The sequence below is a fragment of the Neoarius graeffei genome, chromosome 12 (genome assembly GCF_027579695.1).
Source record: "Neoarius graeffei isolate fNeoGra1 chromosome 12, fNeoGra1.pri, whole genome shotgun sequence".
Classification (NCBI taxonomy): domain Eukaryota; kingdom Metazoa; phylum Chordata; class Actinopteri; order Siluriformes; family Ariidae; genus Neoarius; species Neoarius graeffei.
The window spans coordinates 52,925,435-52,940,339 of NC_083580.1; the positions used below are offsets into that span (position 1 = coordinate 52,925,435).

General features: G+C 42.8%; 1 protein-coding gene across 7 annotated transcripts in view; it reads right to left on the reverse strand.

Annotated features, from left to right (window-relative positions):
- Positions 1–535: 535 nt before the first annotated feature.
- The window catches only part of specc1lb (sperm antigen with calponin homology and coiled-coil domains 1-like b), a 106,232-nt gene continuing 91,862 nt past the window's right edge, over positions 536–14,905 (reverse strand). For all 7 annotated transcript variants that reach the window (XM_060936002.1, XM_060936003.1, XM_060936004.1 and 4 more), the window contains 3 exons: positions 7,032–7,148; positions 6,474–6,533; positions 536–1,910 (listed from right to left, as the gene is read on the reverse strand). In XM_060936002.1, coding sequence (XP_060791985.1) covers positions 1,821–1,910; positions 6,474–6,533; positions 7,032–7,148 — 267 coding nt within the window. In that variant the 3' untranslated portion in view covers positions 536–1,820. The remainder of the gene's footprint in view (positions 1,911–6,473; positions 6,534–7,031; positions 7,149–14,905) is intronic.

Below are 14,905 nucleotides of genomic sequence, written 5' to 3' on the forward strand. Positions count from 1 at the left end.
AATGTTTACCATGCATTACATATTACACAATTTACAACTGACTTGTGTGAATATACTGTATACTACTATAATATTTAAAAATAAAGGATCATTTTTACAGCACAAAATCAGACAAAAAATATCAAAATTTGTGTGACTACAGGTTTAAAAAAAAAAGAAAAAAAATGAAACAGGTTGGTGGCAGCACAGTGTTCACTGAGACCCCCACCCACACACGGGAGGTAAAAATGTGACTTCCTTATTAAATAAAATCTATGACGTCACCGTTGTCCAGCTATTAATGTGATTTTACCTTTCAGGTCCAAGTTAAATATAGTTCAGTAAGAAAACATCACTTGCTTATGTGGGGAATGAGCTCATGTTTTACTTGTGTGTCCTTGGTTTCACACACACACACACCGTAGTTAATGCCAACCTGCTGGATATTTGTGTATAGTGTGTGTGATAGAGAGGAGAGAGTGTGTGGCGTGTGTGTGTGGAGTGACCTGGGGTGGTGCAGCTTTGCTCTCACTCAGGACAATGGAGCCAGTGATGGTCAGAGTAATGATTTATTGGCATTAGACTCAGACGTTCAGGAATGTTGAAAAAAAAAATTAAGAGGTTCACATAAATATCTTGTAAATGATACTGATGACAAAGCAAATAAAACATCCAGAGCATCCCTACTTTCGAAATGAAGAGGAAAACTTGGTCAATACTTGACAGAAGCTGCTTGATTTGAAAGGACGAGTGAATGGAGCTGAAAAAATAAAAATCTATACAACACAATCTAAACAACATTCACCGCAGAAATTAAAATTCTGACATGACTTTTTGAATAAGTACAGATTATTTTATAAAATAAATGTAGTTTACATTAGTTTTCAGCAGCTGTTTAACTGGCCAAATTAATGATGTTGGTCTAAACAGCAGCTGATCCTGTAAGAGGATTTGTAGTGAAACAGGACGTTTTAACATGAGAGCAGCTTTTTTGGGGGGGCGGGGGGCACTATCTTAAGGAATAAAGTATTGATTGTGCCTTTTTATTTAGTTTTTTTTTTTTTAATTTTTAAAGATAACTGAAACATCAGGAAAACTTAAAATAAATGCACTTAATTCTTTAATATACAATAAAAACATTATGTGGCTGTTAAAGGCAACAAATCTTTTAATTCAAAGATATTTCATACGGCAAAACAACTGGTTCGAAATTATTTCTTTATAATACAGTATTTAACGCAGTGCAGTGACGACGTCAGAGTGAGCCGATAGTTGAGCTTAAAAATCTTCTGAGTGTGTGGAGTAAATTCACATTTTTCCTTCAGCATACAATCCTATCGTGTGCTTTTTAAGCAGTCCTAAGAGGAACGTGCTGGAGAACTTGGCCTCGTCATCTCCATGAGAATGCATTCAGCACTTCTTAGGCACCAAGTGAGCGAGTGATCATCAGTGGAGCTTGAATAAACGCACAAAACTGCTGAGTTTCAGTCTTTTCAGTTCTACTCACCTGAAACTCCTTCACATTAACATACAAAACGCTGAGACGGGGGAAGGTGAGGGACTCGTTAAAATACCACTCCGCTATTAGGCGTTTAACCAGCACATATTACTGATTAGAATTAAATTAACAGTTTTATTGTTATGGCCTGCCATTAAATTAAGAAGCTACACAACGCTGCCTGTTTTAAAGAGGAACAGTAGCTTATGATGAGTGACATAACAAGTAAACCTGCATAGCTGTGACTGAAAAAGCAGTCCCTTCAGCTGGAGTGTGACTCCGTGTCTACGTAACATAGCACTTTAGTACATGGAGATGAACGAGAGAGAGACATGGTTCCGAGTCAGGTCTCAAAATACTTATAGATGGAAGTGACGTATGTCATCACACTCTGCCAATCAGGTCTCTCTGTGTGGACCATCTCACTGATGTCCTGAGAGAGAGAGAGAGAGAGCGCATTAACACAGACCTGCAGTGGTAAAAGTACAAAGGACACTTAAGTGAAAGCTTAGGTATGTTGGAAAAAATGTCCAGAATTAATTATATAGTTATCTGTCCCATGGTCTAAAAGTAAAATCTAACATTTCTATGACCTATAAATTTACATGAAATGTTATAAAATAACAAGGTGTCAGCGTTGTCTCGGAGGAGCTCGGCCGATTGACGCAAGACCATGCAGTGAGGTAATGCTGGCAGGTAGCAAACTAGAGGGCGTCGATAGCTTCGTATACCTTGGTGATGGTATCTGCCCAGGAGGTGGTTGTGAACTAGCAACGATTATCAGAATTCGTTCTGCTTAGGGAAAGTTTAAAGAGCTGCTGCCATTGTTAACCTGCAAAGCTGTCTCACTTCATACCCGTGGTCAACTATTTAGCAGCTGTGTGCATAGCACCATGTCAGACTTAAGGCCAATTTATGCTGACAACCCAGTCCTCGCAGACGGTGTCGCAGACAGTGTCTGCGTAGCCCCCCCACCTTCGCAGACGCTCTGCGCGCACCTCCCAAAAATTGTGACCACCACAGAAGCCTCGCAGACAGCGCTGCAGACAAGAGGGCTCTGATTGGTCCACTCTACATCCGCTGTACACGCACTTCCGCTTCCCTACTTTCCCGGTTTGGTTTGTTTTCACGACCGGCATTTTTAAAAACACGAGCGAAGATGGAGCAGCATGAAGAGCGGTTGATTGAGGAAGTACGTACATCTATACGACTCCAGTTCTAGTCATTATAAAAAAAAAAAAAGTTCTAGTCATTATAAGTAACCGGAGAATAAACACTCCACTAACCACACCCACCAACTACTCCTCGCGACTTCGCGCCCCCTTGCGTTGTGCTGGTGAATAACATCGCGCATGCCTATTATCCCCGCTCAACAATAAATTACAACTGTCTGCGAAAAGCTATCTGCGAAAGCCTTGTCGCAAGAGCATGCAGAGGCCTTTAGGCTACATCCACACGACAACGGCAATGAGATTTTATTTAAAAAAAAAAAAATATCGCGTCCACATGGGCAACGGATCAGTAAAATATCAGGTACATATGGCAACGCAACGCTTGCTGAAAATGATGCAATACACATGCCACACCTCTACGTGTGCTGTAAGACGGTCCCATCGGAGACACCAGAACAATAGAAGAAGTAGGACGCATGCGCATAAACCCCTTCTTCTACCCGGCGTGAAGCACTCACAGGAATAAGCACACAACAACAAGAAGAAGATGGCTGCAACTACGCGAAGAAATCGTGCCTTCTGTGTGTACAAATTAGTTTTATTAGTGTGTATAGTTTTATATAACTTAATTTTCTTATTGTGTGTGAACATTTTGAAAAGCATTTTTATATAATTTATATGGGCGGCACGGTGGTGTAGTGGCTAGCGCTGTCGCCTCACAGCAAGAAGGTCCGGGTTCGAGCCCCGTGGCCGGCGAGGGCCTTTCTGTGCGGAGTTTGCATGTTCTCCCCGTGTCCGCGTGGGTTTCCTCCGGGTGCTCCGGTTTCCCCCACAGTCTGAAGACATGCAGGTTAGGTTAACTGGTGACTCTAAATTGACCGTAGGTGTGAATGTGAGTGTGAATGGTTGTCTGTGTCTATGTGTCAGCCCTGTGATGACCTGGCGACTTGTCCAGGGTGTACCCCGCCTTTCGCCCGTAGTCAGCTGGGATAGGCTCCAGCTTGCCTGCAACCCTGTAGAACAGGATAAAGCGGCTAGAGATAATGAGATGAGATATAATTTATATAACTTTTTATATTGTGTGTGAACATTTTGAAAAGCAGTCTTATCCAATAAAAAAATAGAAATTCAAGAAATGGTTCAGTTACTTGTTTATTTAAAAGAAAAGTTGTATACAAAAGTGAATGCAACGCAGTGGTTCATACAAAACAGCGAGAGTGCTGCTTGTTCTAGTCATGTGGTTGTGACGTCATTGTAAACAAATCCGTTCTACTCATCCAGACGACTTCGCAACGGCGCCGTTGCCAGATTTTTCCACTCTGGAACCCGTTCTCGTTTTGGGGCACCCAAAACGCTGGTGCCGTGTGGACGCCAGGCCGAAACGATAAACAATTTTATCAGATTCACCTGAATCCGTTGCCGTGTGGACAGCCTCTTAGACAACCTTTATTGTCATTCAGTATGCAACAAGTGTACACCGAACGAAATTTCGTTGCAATTTGGCTCAGCACAGAAATAAATATGAAGTGTATTAACTTAAATTATGCAGCAGCAAAAATATTATAAAATTGCAATAGTATAAAGTGACCTGTGGAATTAGGAAATGTTCAAGTTATACATAGAAGTTTAGAGTTTGGGTTTGGACTTCAGCAGTCTGGTGGCCTGGAGGAAAAAGCTGTTACAGAACCTGGTGGTCCTGCACCTAATGCTGCGGAACCTCTTTCCAGAGGCCAAAGGGGAGAACAGTCCATAATGAGGGTGTGAGGGGTCACTGATGTTGTTTCTGGCTCGAGACATGCAACACCTTGGTGCAATGTCCTGAATGGAGGGAAGAGAAGTCCCAATGATTTTCTCTGCTGTCCTCACCGCTATCCTCACATTCTTCCAGTCAGAGGCACTGCAGCCTCCAGACCACACAGAGATGCAGCTGGTTAGAACGCTCTCTATGGTGCGCCTGTAGAATGTAGTGAGGATGGGCAGGGGCAGGTGGGCTCTTCTCATCCTACACAGGAAGTGCAGACGTTGCTGTGCCTTCTTGCCCAGTGACGCGGTGTTCACAGGCCAGGTGAAGTTGTCCGTGATGTGCACCCCCAGGAACTTGGTGCTATTGACCACCTCCATGTCCATGTTGTTGATGAGAAGTGGAGTGTGAGAAGTTATACAGTTCTGAATGTTGGGCACTCTGAAGAGATGACCAAAAACGGCTTGAGCGTAATGAAAGAGCCATGCTTTTATGGATGTGCAATGTCAAAACAGGAATATGAATTAGCACATCTTCTCTTCTGCAGATGCTGAACCTCTGTTGCCTTGACACTGTCCTTAGATGCAATTGTCTCCGTTGGTCTGGACACATCCAACGCAGTAATTCTTGGATCAACAGATGTACTACGCCGGAAGTTGAAGGATCGAACAACCATGGCCGATCTCGAAAAAGCTGTTAAGAATCTGTCCGTGCTGATTTGAAGCTACGGAATATCGCAGAGGAGGCAACTTAAGACCGTGCTGAATGGAGAGCTCTGCTGAAGACTGCTAGTCATACACACATCTGAAATGTCAACTGACTCAAAATGGATAGTGAGTGAGTGAGTGTAACAAAAATTAGGGTTAGGCCAGGGTTAAGGGGTGGAATTATAGAAAGGAACAAACGTCAATGTCATGAATTCAGATGAAATGTACACCTCTACTGTATACATCAATATAGTTTCTTCTCCTTTTTTGTGGTTGTTTACCCAAATTGGTCAATAGACAACTCTCAGCCAACTATCATATGACAGTGACCAATCAGGGAGGCTGAAGGGCTAACATGCTTCCTCATACTTCCTCTGAGACACGTGAAGTCGGCTAACCTCTCTGGGATGCTCTTTTTAGACCCAAATCATGTTACTGACCTGCTGCCAATTAACCAAAATTAGGGGTTTTTTTTTTAGTATTACACAACTTTTTCAGTCTTTTGTTGCCCCTGTCCCAACTTTTCTGAAACGTGTAGCTGGAACTAAATTCAAAATGAGCATATATTTTTCAAAAACAAAAAATTCGGTTTCAACATTTGATATGTTGTTTTTATACCCTTTTCAATGAAATGGAGGGTTTCAATGATTTGCAAATTCTCACATTCTATTTTTATTTCCAGTTTACACAGCGTCCCAACTTCTTTGGAATCGGGGTTGTACCTTCCTTCCCACTCAGAAAGCACAGCCATTTTTGCTCCCACATCTCCCCCAACCATAGATGACTAGAGCATTGTCAGGATTCAAACGTACGATCTCTCAATGGTAGGGCTGATGCTTTTCTGCGGCACCACTCAGAACATCAGTGTGGGTTCCCCCCCCCAAATTAAAATAACCTTAACACATGAGGAGTAACACATGGTCTGTGTGCAAAAAGGATTCACTGTAGTTTTAAATATTGTTAATAAATACAGGGTGTCCCAAAAAAGTCTGGACCCATTGGCAAGTATTTATTTGCTTTTCCTACTTATCTAGTGTCACATCAGTTTTGATACGTTAAGAAATGTTCAGTGTTCTGACAAGGCCATCAATCTGAGCATTTCTTGTAATATTTGGAATTTAAATAAATAACTGCATAGGGATCTAGACTTTTGGGATGCCCTGTAGATTTCATGAATAAAGTTAAAATGAACATAAACCTGATCGATTAAAATATTAAAACTTTTCTGTAAACTGGAATGAGTAAATAGAAGGTGTAAATAAAATATATGGGGGGGGGGGGGGGAGAAAGCAAAACACTTTTTATTCCTGAAAAATGGAGATTGTGTAAAAAAAAAAAAAAAAAAAGTGTGAAGGATTCATGTAAAATGAACTCACAAGTGTAGATTTGATCCCTACACTTTCCGCTGCCTGGAAAGCCAGTGTGAAATTTCTTCTCTGAGAAACACACAAAACACACATTTATCAAATACAGCAAAACAGGAAGTGTGAGAGAGTGTGTGTGAGAGAGAGAGTGTGAGCGCGAGAGAGAGTGTCAGTGAGAGAGAGAGAGAGTGTCAGTGAGAGAGTGTGTGAGAGTGTGTGTGTGTGAGCGAGAGTGTGTCAGTGAGAGAGAGAGAGAGAGAGAGAGAGAGAGTGTCAGTGAGAGAGAGAGAGAGTGTCAGTGAGAGAGAGAGTGTGAGCGAGAGAGTGTGCGAGCGAGAGAGAGTGTGTCAGTGAGAGAGAGAGAGTGTGTGTGAGCGAGAGTGTGTGTGAGCGAGAGAGAGTGTGTGCGAGCGAGCGTGTGTGCGAGCGAGAGAGAGTGCGAGCGAGAGAGAGTGTGTCAGTGAGAGAGAGAGAGAGTGTGTGAGTGTGTGTGAGCGAGAGTGAGTGTGTGTGAGCGAGAGAGAGTATGCGCGCGCGCGTGCGAGAGAGAGGCGCGGCTAAAGACGACACCTTGTCCTGGCTGTTGAGCTCCTGGTAGGGGATGTGAGCTGGCAGGTATGTATGCAACACAGCACAAAAAGCCAGACCGTCATTCCAGCTGCTGCTAAAATTAGTGATATCTATATTCTGAGGAAAAGGGAAGGAGGGGAGAGAAAACAAACAAAACAAAAACAGATTTTGAGGAGTTTACATCATTGCTTCTTTAGTACAGACAAGACTGTTTATGTTACACATGAGACTGGAGCCTGATTCAGACATGCAGAGATGTGCAAATCTGATAAAGCCTTGAAAAGTTTGCAAAAACAATACAAATCAATAAAATAAATTATAAACAACACCGTAGCTACTGGCACCCAATTCTCATCTCATTTCATTATCTGTAGCCGCTTTATCCTGTTCTACAGAGTCGCAGGCAAGCTGGAGCCTATCCCAGCTGACTACGGGCGAAAGGCGGGGTACACCCTGGACAAGTCGCCAGGTCATCACAGGGCTGACACATAGACACAGACAACCATTCACACTCACATTCACACCTACGGTCAATTTAGAGTCACCAGTTAACCTAACCTGCATGTCTTTGGACTGTGGGGGAAACCGGAGCACCCGGAGGAAACCCACGCAGACACGGGGAGAACATGCAAACTCCACACAGAAAGGCCCTCGCCGGCCACGGGGCTCGAACCCAGAACCTTCTTGCTGTGAGGCGACAGCGCTAACCACTACACCACCGTGCCGCCCCTGGCACCCAATTTTTTTTTAAATAAATCATAATATAATAAACCTTATATTTGTAATATTCATACATTTAAAATGCAAGTGTGCTATGGGTGGAAGTGTCATATCCTGGTTGCCTGGCAACTGTGTTCCTACATCTTTAAGCACTTGGATGTTGAGTGAATGTCTTTTATGACTTGTAAAAAGCACAAAATCTATTTGAATGCGTTATCAAGACTGCATGAGGGTGTATTGTGCATCAGGAGCGTGTATGTGGTTCCAGAGTAGCTCTAATAAATGCATCAGTCTTCCTGCTACAGGTCTCGGTGAAATAAACATAAAAATCACACACCTACAGCATCAATAACGTGAAGCAGCTCTTTGACAGTCACTGGGCCTGTGTGCGCGCACGCGCATGCATTTTTGTCTCTCCGAGCTGAATATTTCTAAAGGAGATCAAATGTCTTAGTTGCATTTTGTTTTTATCAGGATTGTTAAGGAAAGTCAAACAGAATTAAGAATGTTAATTACAAATGATTAACAGGCCTGTGTTCACACCAATCATCGTCCTACAGCTGCTTTGAAAAAGGGGCTGGTTTTAAGTTCTGCAAGAAGTTCAATTTGTCAGAAACATACAGAGCCACTGGGGTGGTGAGGAGTCGTGGACATCGTGGTGACGAGGCTTAAACTGGATTATTGTGGAATTGTGTGGAACTAAGAGCAACAGTACCACCAGAAGTCCTAGACCAGTATGAAGAAATGAGTGAGCCTGTGGCTGATTTCGTTCAAGCACAAACTGTAGCTTCATGCAGCCTATCAACGAGTCATGTCAGATGATTACACCGAGTGACCCGCCCTCTAGATTTCTATCTCTGTCTCTATATGGGATGCTGATGTTTTTCAGACACGTCATCGGCAGTGATTGAGAAACGCACATAAAATACAGTCACGTTTAATAAAATTGAAGAGAATGAGAAACTAAAAGTAGATGGACGTGTTCTCAGGCCAATCAAAGCAAAAACGACACAAAAGGACAGAACATTAAAGCGTATACGCAGAGCCATGGCCTCACTTTCATTTATAAATGCCTTGAGACCTCAAGAATGGCACAGGAATAGTTTTAAGCATTAACAATAAATCTAATATAGTAATTTTTACGATTAAAGTGATTTATACAGGTAGCGGTCTGAGTGAATGACCTTGACGTCCGTAACGTCACAGCAGGAAGTCTATCGGCCTCATCGCCATTTCCGCTATACTAAAGCACAGAGCTGACTGCAACTCCGATCCTCCGTTTTGAGCTAATTTATCGCCATGCTATGTAGATGTGTTGCTGGCTGGTGCAGCAACACGACAGAAGGTGGATTTACATTGTATTCATGGCCCAAGAATGTTCAAACTGCAAAGACTTGGACACGTTTTGCGAGAAGTTCACGGGCACATTGGGTGCCGACGAAGTGGTCTCTCCTCTGCTCTGCACATTTTACTGAAGACTCGTACGAAACCTCTGATCTGTTGAGGAGCGTTGGCTATAAGCCCGTATTGAAAGAGTGCGCAGTATCAACAATTAAAGGAAAAGAAAACAAGAAAAGGAAAGTATTTATTTATTTATTTTATTTTTATTTTTTAAAGGAAAGTTCAATTACCGAGGAGTGAGCCGAGGGTTGTTGCTAAAACCCAGGATGGAACGGGATGTGACATATCACTCGGGCAATGACCTCTCCGCGGTTGTTGCTAAAACCGGTGACGTCCCCGTTCCATCCCGGGTTTTAGTAATTGCCTGAGCTGAGCAATAATGGCGGAGTACTCAGTAATGGAGAGAATGGAGAAAGCGTGGACCAGCCGTCTGATTTCTAAACTGGATATTGCTGCCATCTCACCCTTACATGGAAGAAGTGAATGAATAGAGAACTGAACGAACAACTGAAAGCCACATTGTTTCAAAACAAATCGGCCACAAGATCGGCCTTCAAGAATCGAGAACACAGACGGATAAGCTCCGACTCTCATTTGGATTAAAAAAACAACAACAACAACAACACCAACATATACCTACTTACATTAGATTAATAAATGTAACTTGTATTGTGTGTTTAAGTTACCACTATAAGATTATTTAATTTGCTTCAGAATGTGATTGTCTCAGTTCATCTGATTATTTAATGAGCCTTTTACGTTTTATCAGTGAAAATGCATGCATGTACATGTATGTCGCATAAGTTAGAACACCTATCCTGTTTTAATGAGAGTCAACCCACAATCAGTGAAGTGAAATCAGTCTTAGTTGAGCAAGTTGGTAACGGGATTTCTTACTTTCACCATAAATTTTTTATTTATATGACTTTGGTCTATAGCTGTCAAAGCACTCGGCCTTAAAACCGATTACCACTGTGACGTCACACGCTCAGGGCTGGCTGGCTCAGTGGGGCAGCTCGAATGCCAACTTTGTGGTCGATTTTAACTCTCAAAAATATATATTTTTATTTCCATTTATGCAGCATACAAGAGTCAAGGATGGAGATACTATCCACTCAAATTTATTTAAAAATAAAAGGTTCTGTGTATCTGCTTTAAGCTTTGTGTAGCCTGAATGAAAGTGTGAGCAAATGAATAATGCAGCTTTTCTGTTTATTAGGGCTGGAGGCGGTGCACCACCCCCACCTCTAATTAGAAGGCATTAAATTTTATTTTATTTTTTTAAATAAAAAATTTAATTACGTAGTGAAGTACCAAACAGTCGACTCTACATTAGCCATCAGCCTTGAAAGTTTCGGGATTATTTTACCCAGTAGATGGCATTTTCAGCCCTTTTCAACGCATAAAATCCTGTTTTTTTTTTTAAATAGTAATTTTGTCAATATTAATACCAGCATTGATGTGTTTCATCACCATACAGTCATATCATTTAGTTTACAACTCAAAAAACATACAAGTGTGCAGTACCTTAAAGTTCAGGAACCATGGGGGGGGGGGGGGGGGGGGGGGGGGGACTGACTGACTAAAAAAAATTCAGCGTTCTGGATAATTTACCGTCTAACGTGTTTATACTTCTACTGCATGTAAAATTTAATAGCTAGCTACTGATCAATTTTTTTATACTTGTATTCCAGCTCCAATAAGAACACAACATAATTTCTGCAGTTTCTTTTCATCACTGAGAAGTTTATTTCCTAAAAACACGCTGTTCTGCAGTGGCGAACTGTTACTATTAGAGCTGGGACTTGAGCTCAGCCAAAGCTTCGCCAGAGGCAGCAAAACAGCAACAGGGCAAAGGATTTTGCAAGGGATTAGGGGCAGGGTGCCAGGTCGCTCTGTTGTGTGTAGTTGATGATTTTAAAAGTAAATTAAAATAGGGAAATGAATACTTAAGTCAGAGTGAAAAATACTGTAGTGAGTATGCGTGGAAAAAGAGTCTGGAGACAGAAATCTTAGCCCATGTTTACATTAGACCGTATCAGCGGATCATCAGATTAACGTTTTTAAAACAATTAGCGTGCACACAGCAACACCAATACACGATTTGCGTGCACACAGCAATACCAATACACGGATACGCTCGGCTCCGCAGGCATCCTGCGCTCCAAATCACTCCGCCCTGAACAGCGAGTGCCCTCTGGAGGGTGCGCACTCCGGCCCTGCGCAGCTCACAGAGCACACGAGTGAAGTGAACAAGCTGTGACTCAGGACTGAGCCGCTGTGTGTGTGATCCCAGCGCATATCACTTACCACTTGCAAGTGGAAGGATGGCAAGCCTAAAGACAATCATAACTACACAATGGGCAGTATTTGCATCAGTATTTGCAGTATTTTCATACTTTTATACTCTTTAATGAAAGGTGATACAAGGCGGAAGTCCGTGCCGTTTTTCAGCAGTCGCGTCACATGACCAACGCCAGTGAATCAGGAAGGTGGATGTCACAGTGATGTTGTCCAATGAGACGCCAGCTAGAGCTCAGCACAGCGTATCCGCGTATTCTGAATGTTTACACAGCACCGGAGCTGACACGATCTGGATTGAATACGTGGACGCTGGCGGATTCCCGTTTCCCGGCGTTTCCAGGTGGTTTAATGTAAACAGACAGTGCATCTGCGAAGAAAACGAGACAGATACGGTCTAATATAAACGTAGCCTTAGTTTCTTGGTCGTTAGACTGTGCTACTTGCTTTCTAGCACTGGCTTGACTGCTTTATTAGCATTCGCCAACACTACTGATGAATGCTACACCAGGTGGAAGGTGACTTCATTGCTGCGCTGACGGCACAGACTTGCGGTGAAGTTCGCGTTGGCCTTCGAGAAAGCCAAGGGCGATAAATTTTTGGTCCCTGCCACTATAACTCAAAATCTGATTGGTTAATTCATCCGTCACTTCCGACATAATCATACACCGCCATGGCCTTCTGTCCCGGCAGTGAAGTCCGAATCAGTTCAGCCAGCTCGAAACTCTTTTCAGCCTAGAGACAACAAACCAAAAAATCTCATTGGATAACTCGATTTTAATGTTTTCAGGACAGCAACCTTTTCATTTCTGAAACAAATTTTCCTCAAAGGCTACATTTGCATAACAAGCGTCATTGCACCATTCTGATTATTTTTACTCAAACTGGATCTGTCTATAGTATGCCGCTTTTCCACTACAAACGCGGCTGAGCCGTGCCGTGCTGAGTCGAGCTGAGTCGAGCTGAGCGGGGCTGTTGGAGTTGCATTTCGACTACAACCGCGCTGAACCGTGCTGGCTGGAAGTGGGTGGACACATTGGGTGGAGTTAGCGAAAGTGGGTGGACGTCACGTGATGTCGTTAAGCGGCGCAAACAGTGACATCAGTGATCTTTTAAGCGGTAGTCTCACGACCCGAATAGTAAACAATAAACATGGAGGACATGGAGTCGTTAGTGTTGCTGGTCTTGGTGCTGTGGCTTGTTGTCACTAGTGGTGTGTCGTTCACGAACGAACCGTTCTTTTTGAACGAGTCTTCGAAGTGAACGACTAGAACTAGTTCGCGCTGCCTCTCGTTCTCGGTCGTTGGCGAATCAGCAGTCTCTGCTCGCTGGCAGCAGGGCGGTCGCTGAATCTCGGTCGTTGGCGAATCAGCAGGATCTGTTCAGTAGCAGGAGGGCGTCCAACTTGCATTTTGATCTGTGCAGAGCAGCGCCACTTTACTTCTTTAAGGGCTATCTGAGCCCTATTATCAGAGCGTTGACACATGCCAGGTCTTTAGTTTACAATTTAGAGCTCTCACTCAGCAATACATTTCAGTTCACAGCGAACGAGCTCAGCAGTTCGCGAACGAACGAACAGCCAGCAGCCAGCCTGCCTGCTGCCATACTGGGCTGGGCGCATAGCAACGGTTTCCATGACTGTGATAAACAATGAAGAACGTGGCTCTGGAGATCGCGGCATACTGTGTTCGTTTTTTTAATGTTAATGCAATTTGTACTAAAGTGGTTTGTTCTTTGTAATGAGCGTTGCTGTTGAATATGAGCAAAATGGGTGTTACTTAATGGGTTTGAACAACTGCATGAAACAGTCTGCATCTATCGTAGTTGGCTTTACTTTATTTCCCTGAAGGAGGTCTCTTGCTCTAACAGCTGGAAAAGGTCTCGCTAGACGTGACGTCAATCGAATGTTCGTGCATAACAACCGTTTCCATGTCCATGACCAGGCCAAACAATGAATGATCATGAATGCAGCAGAGAGACATCGCAGGCTACTGTTCGCTGAATACGATGACTTGTAAAGTTGTTTATTCTCTGAAATGAGTGTTGCTGTTAAATAAGCAATTTTTTTTTTGCTTAATGGGTTTGAGAGAACAACTGCATAGCCGGCAGACCATGGCTCTACTAAAATAAATATAATAAATATAAAAACAGCTTTATTCTCATCTACATTTAATTAACTTTCAGAGCTTTGTTTATGTAGTCTTTTTCAGATAATGCTAGGATAATGTTTTTCTTCCATCTTTTTCTCAAGCACATTGTAATGTATGAAAATCTATTGTGGATGGCACCTCTGCCGCCTCTCGTTCACTCAAGATGAACTAAACTTCGGACGACAGCCATTGTTGTGCCGCTTTGGTGTGACGTCATCGAAATGAACGAACTGAACGAACGAATTTCTTTGCTGAACTGACCGACATGAACGAACTGGCGGAAATGAATCGCCATGTCCCACCAATAGTTGTCACCGACAACGCCAACAGATACTGGCAAGAGCGTATAGATGAGACGAGGCGCATAAGGCTTCAGAAATTCTTGTAATTCGTAATTATTCTTCTTCCGGGTTTACGGTGTTTACAGATCCCAGCGTGCTCGCGGGACGTGTGTGGGCATGTGAGGACACGCCTCCTCACCAATCAGTGCACAGGGGAGTGTCTGCTCACGCCCCCAGCCTCACTCGGCTCGCTTTGGCTCGCTTCAGCCCCACTCCAAAACGGTGCGAGTTTTAGGGGCTAAGCAGGGCTGAAGCGAGCCGAGTCGTGCTGTTTTTTGGTAGTCGAAACGCGAGCCGTGTCAGGCTGAAGTGAGCTGAAGCGAGCTGAAGTGAGCTGAAAAAGGGTAGTGGAAAAGGGCCTGTAATGGTTCACCCTCCTAACTGTAAATGGCCCATATACTGTACACTAGGGTGCATCAGTTGCCCCCTAAAAATGAAAAGTTCCTCCGATCATGATGCATTTTTGTTTTTATGTTCCTTTTGGTAAGAAAACACACTGGGTGAAATATTTTGACAAAATTCAAAAAGTTTAATGGTGGCACCAGGAGCTCAAAGTTATGAAAAAAGCTGCTATTTTATGACTTTTATGACAAAATTTCGATCACTTTTCATGAAACATTATGGCACCTTATAGAGTATACCAAATATCTTAGATACACATTTTTAGTACATATTCTAAATATATTATCAAGCACAGTTTGAGTTTTAGCTGTTCATTGAATCATTGTTCAACTACTTTTAAACAATACAAATGTATTATGAATCACATTAATGCTTCTCAATCCCTTGCAAAGGTTCTTAACATGATCTCTGGGTCACAAGAAATCAATAAATGGAGTCCAACATTGTGATTCAAACCTTACGCGAAAACATAAAATAAGCGTTTTTTGGCAAAAATTGAACCTCATGGTGCCACCATTAGACTTTTGAATATGGTCAAAAAATTTTACAGGATGTCTTT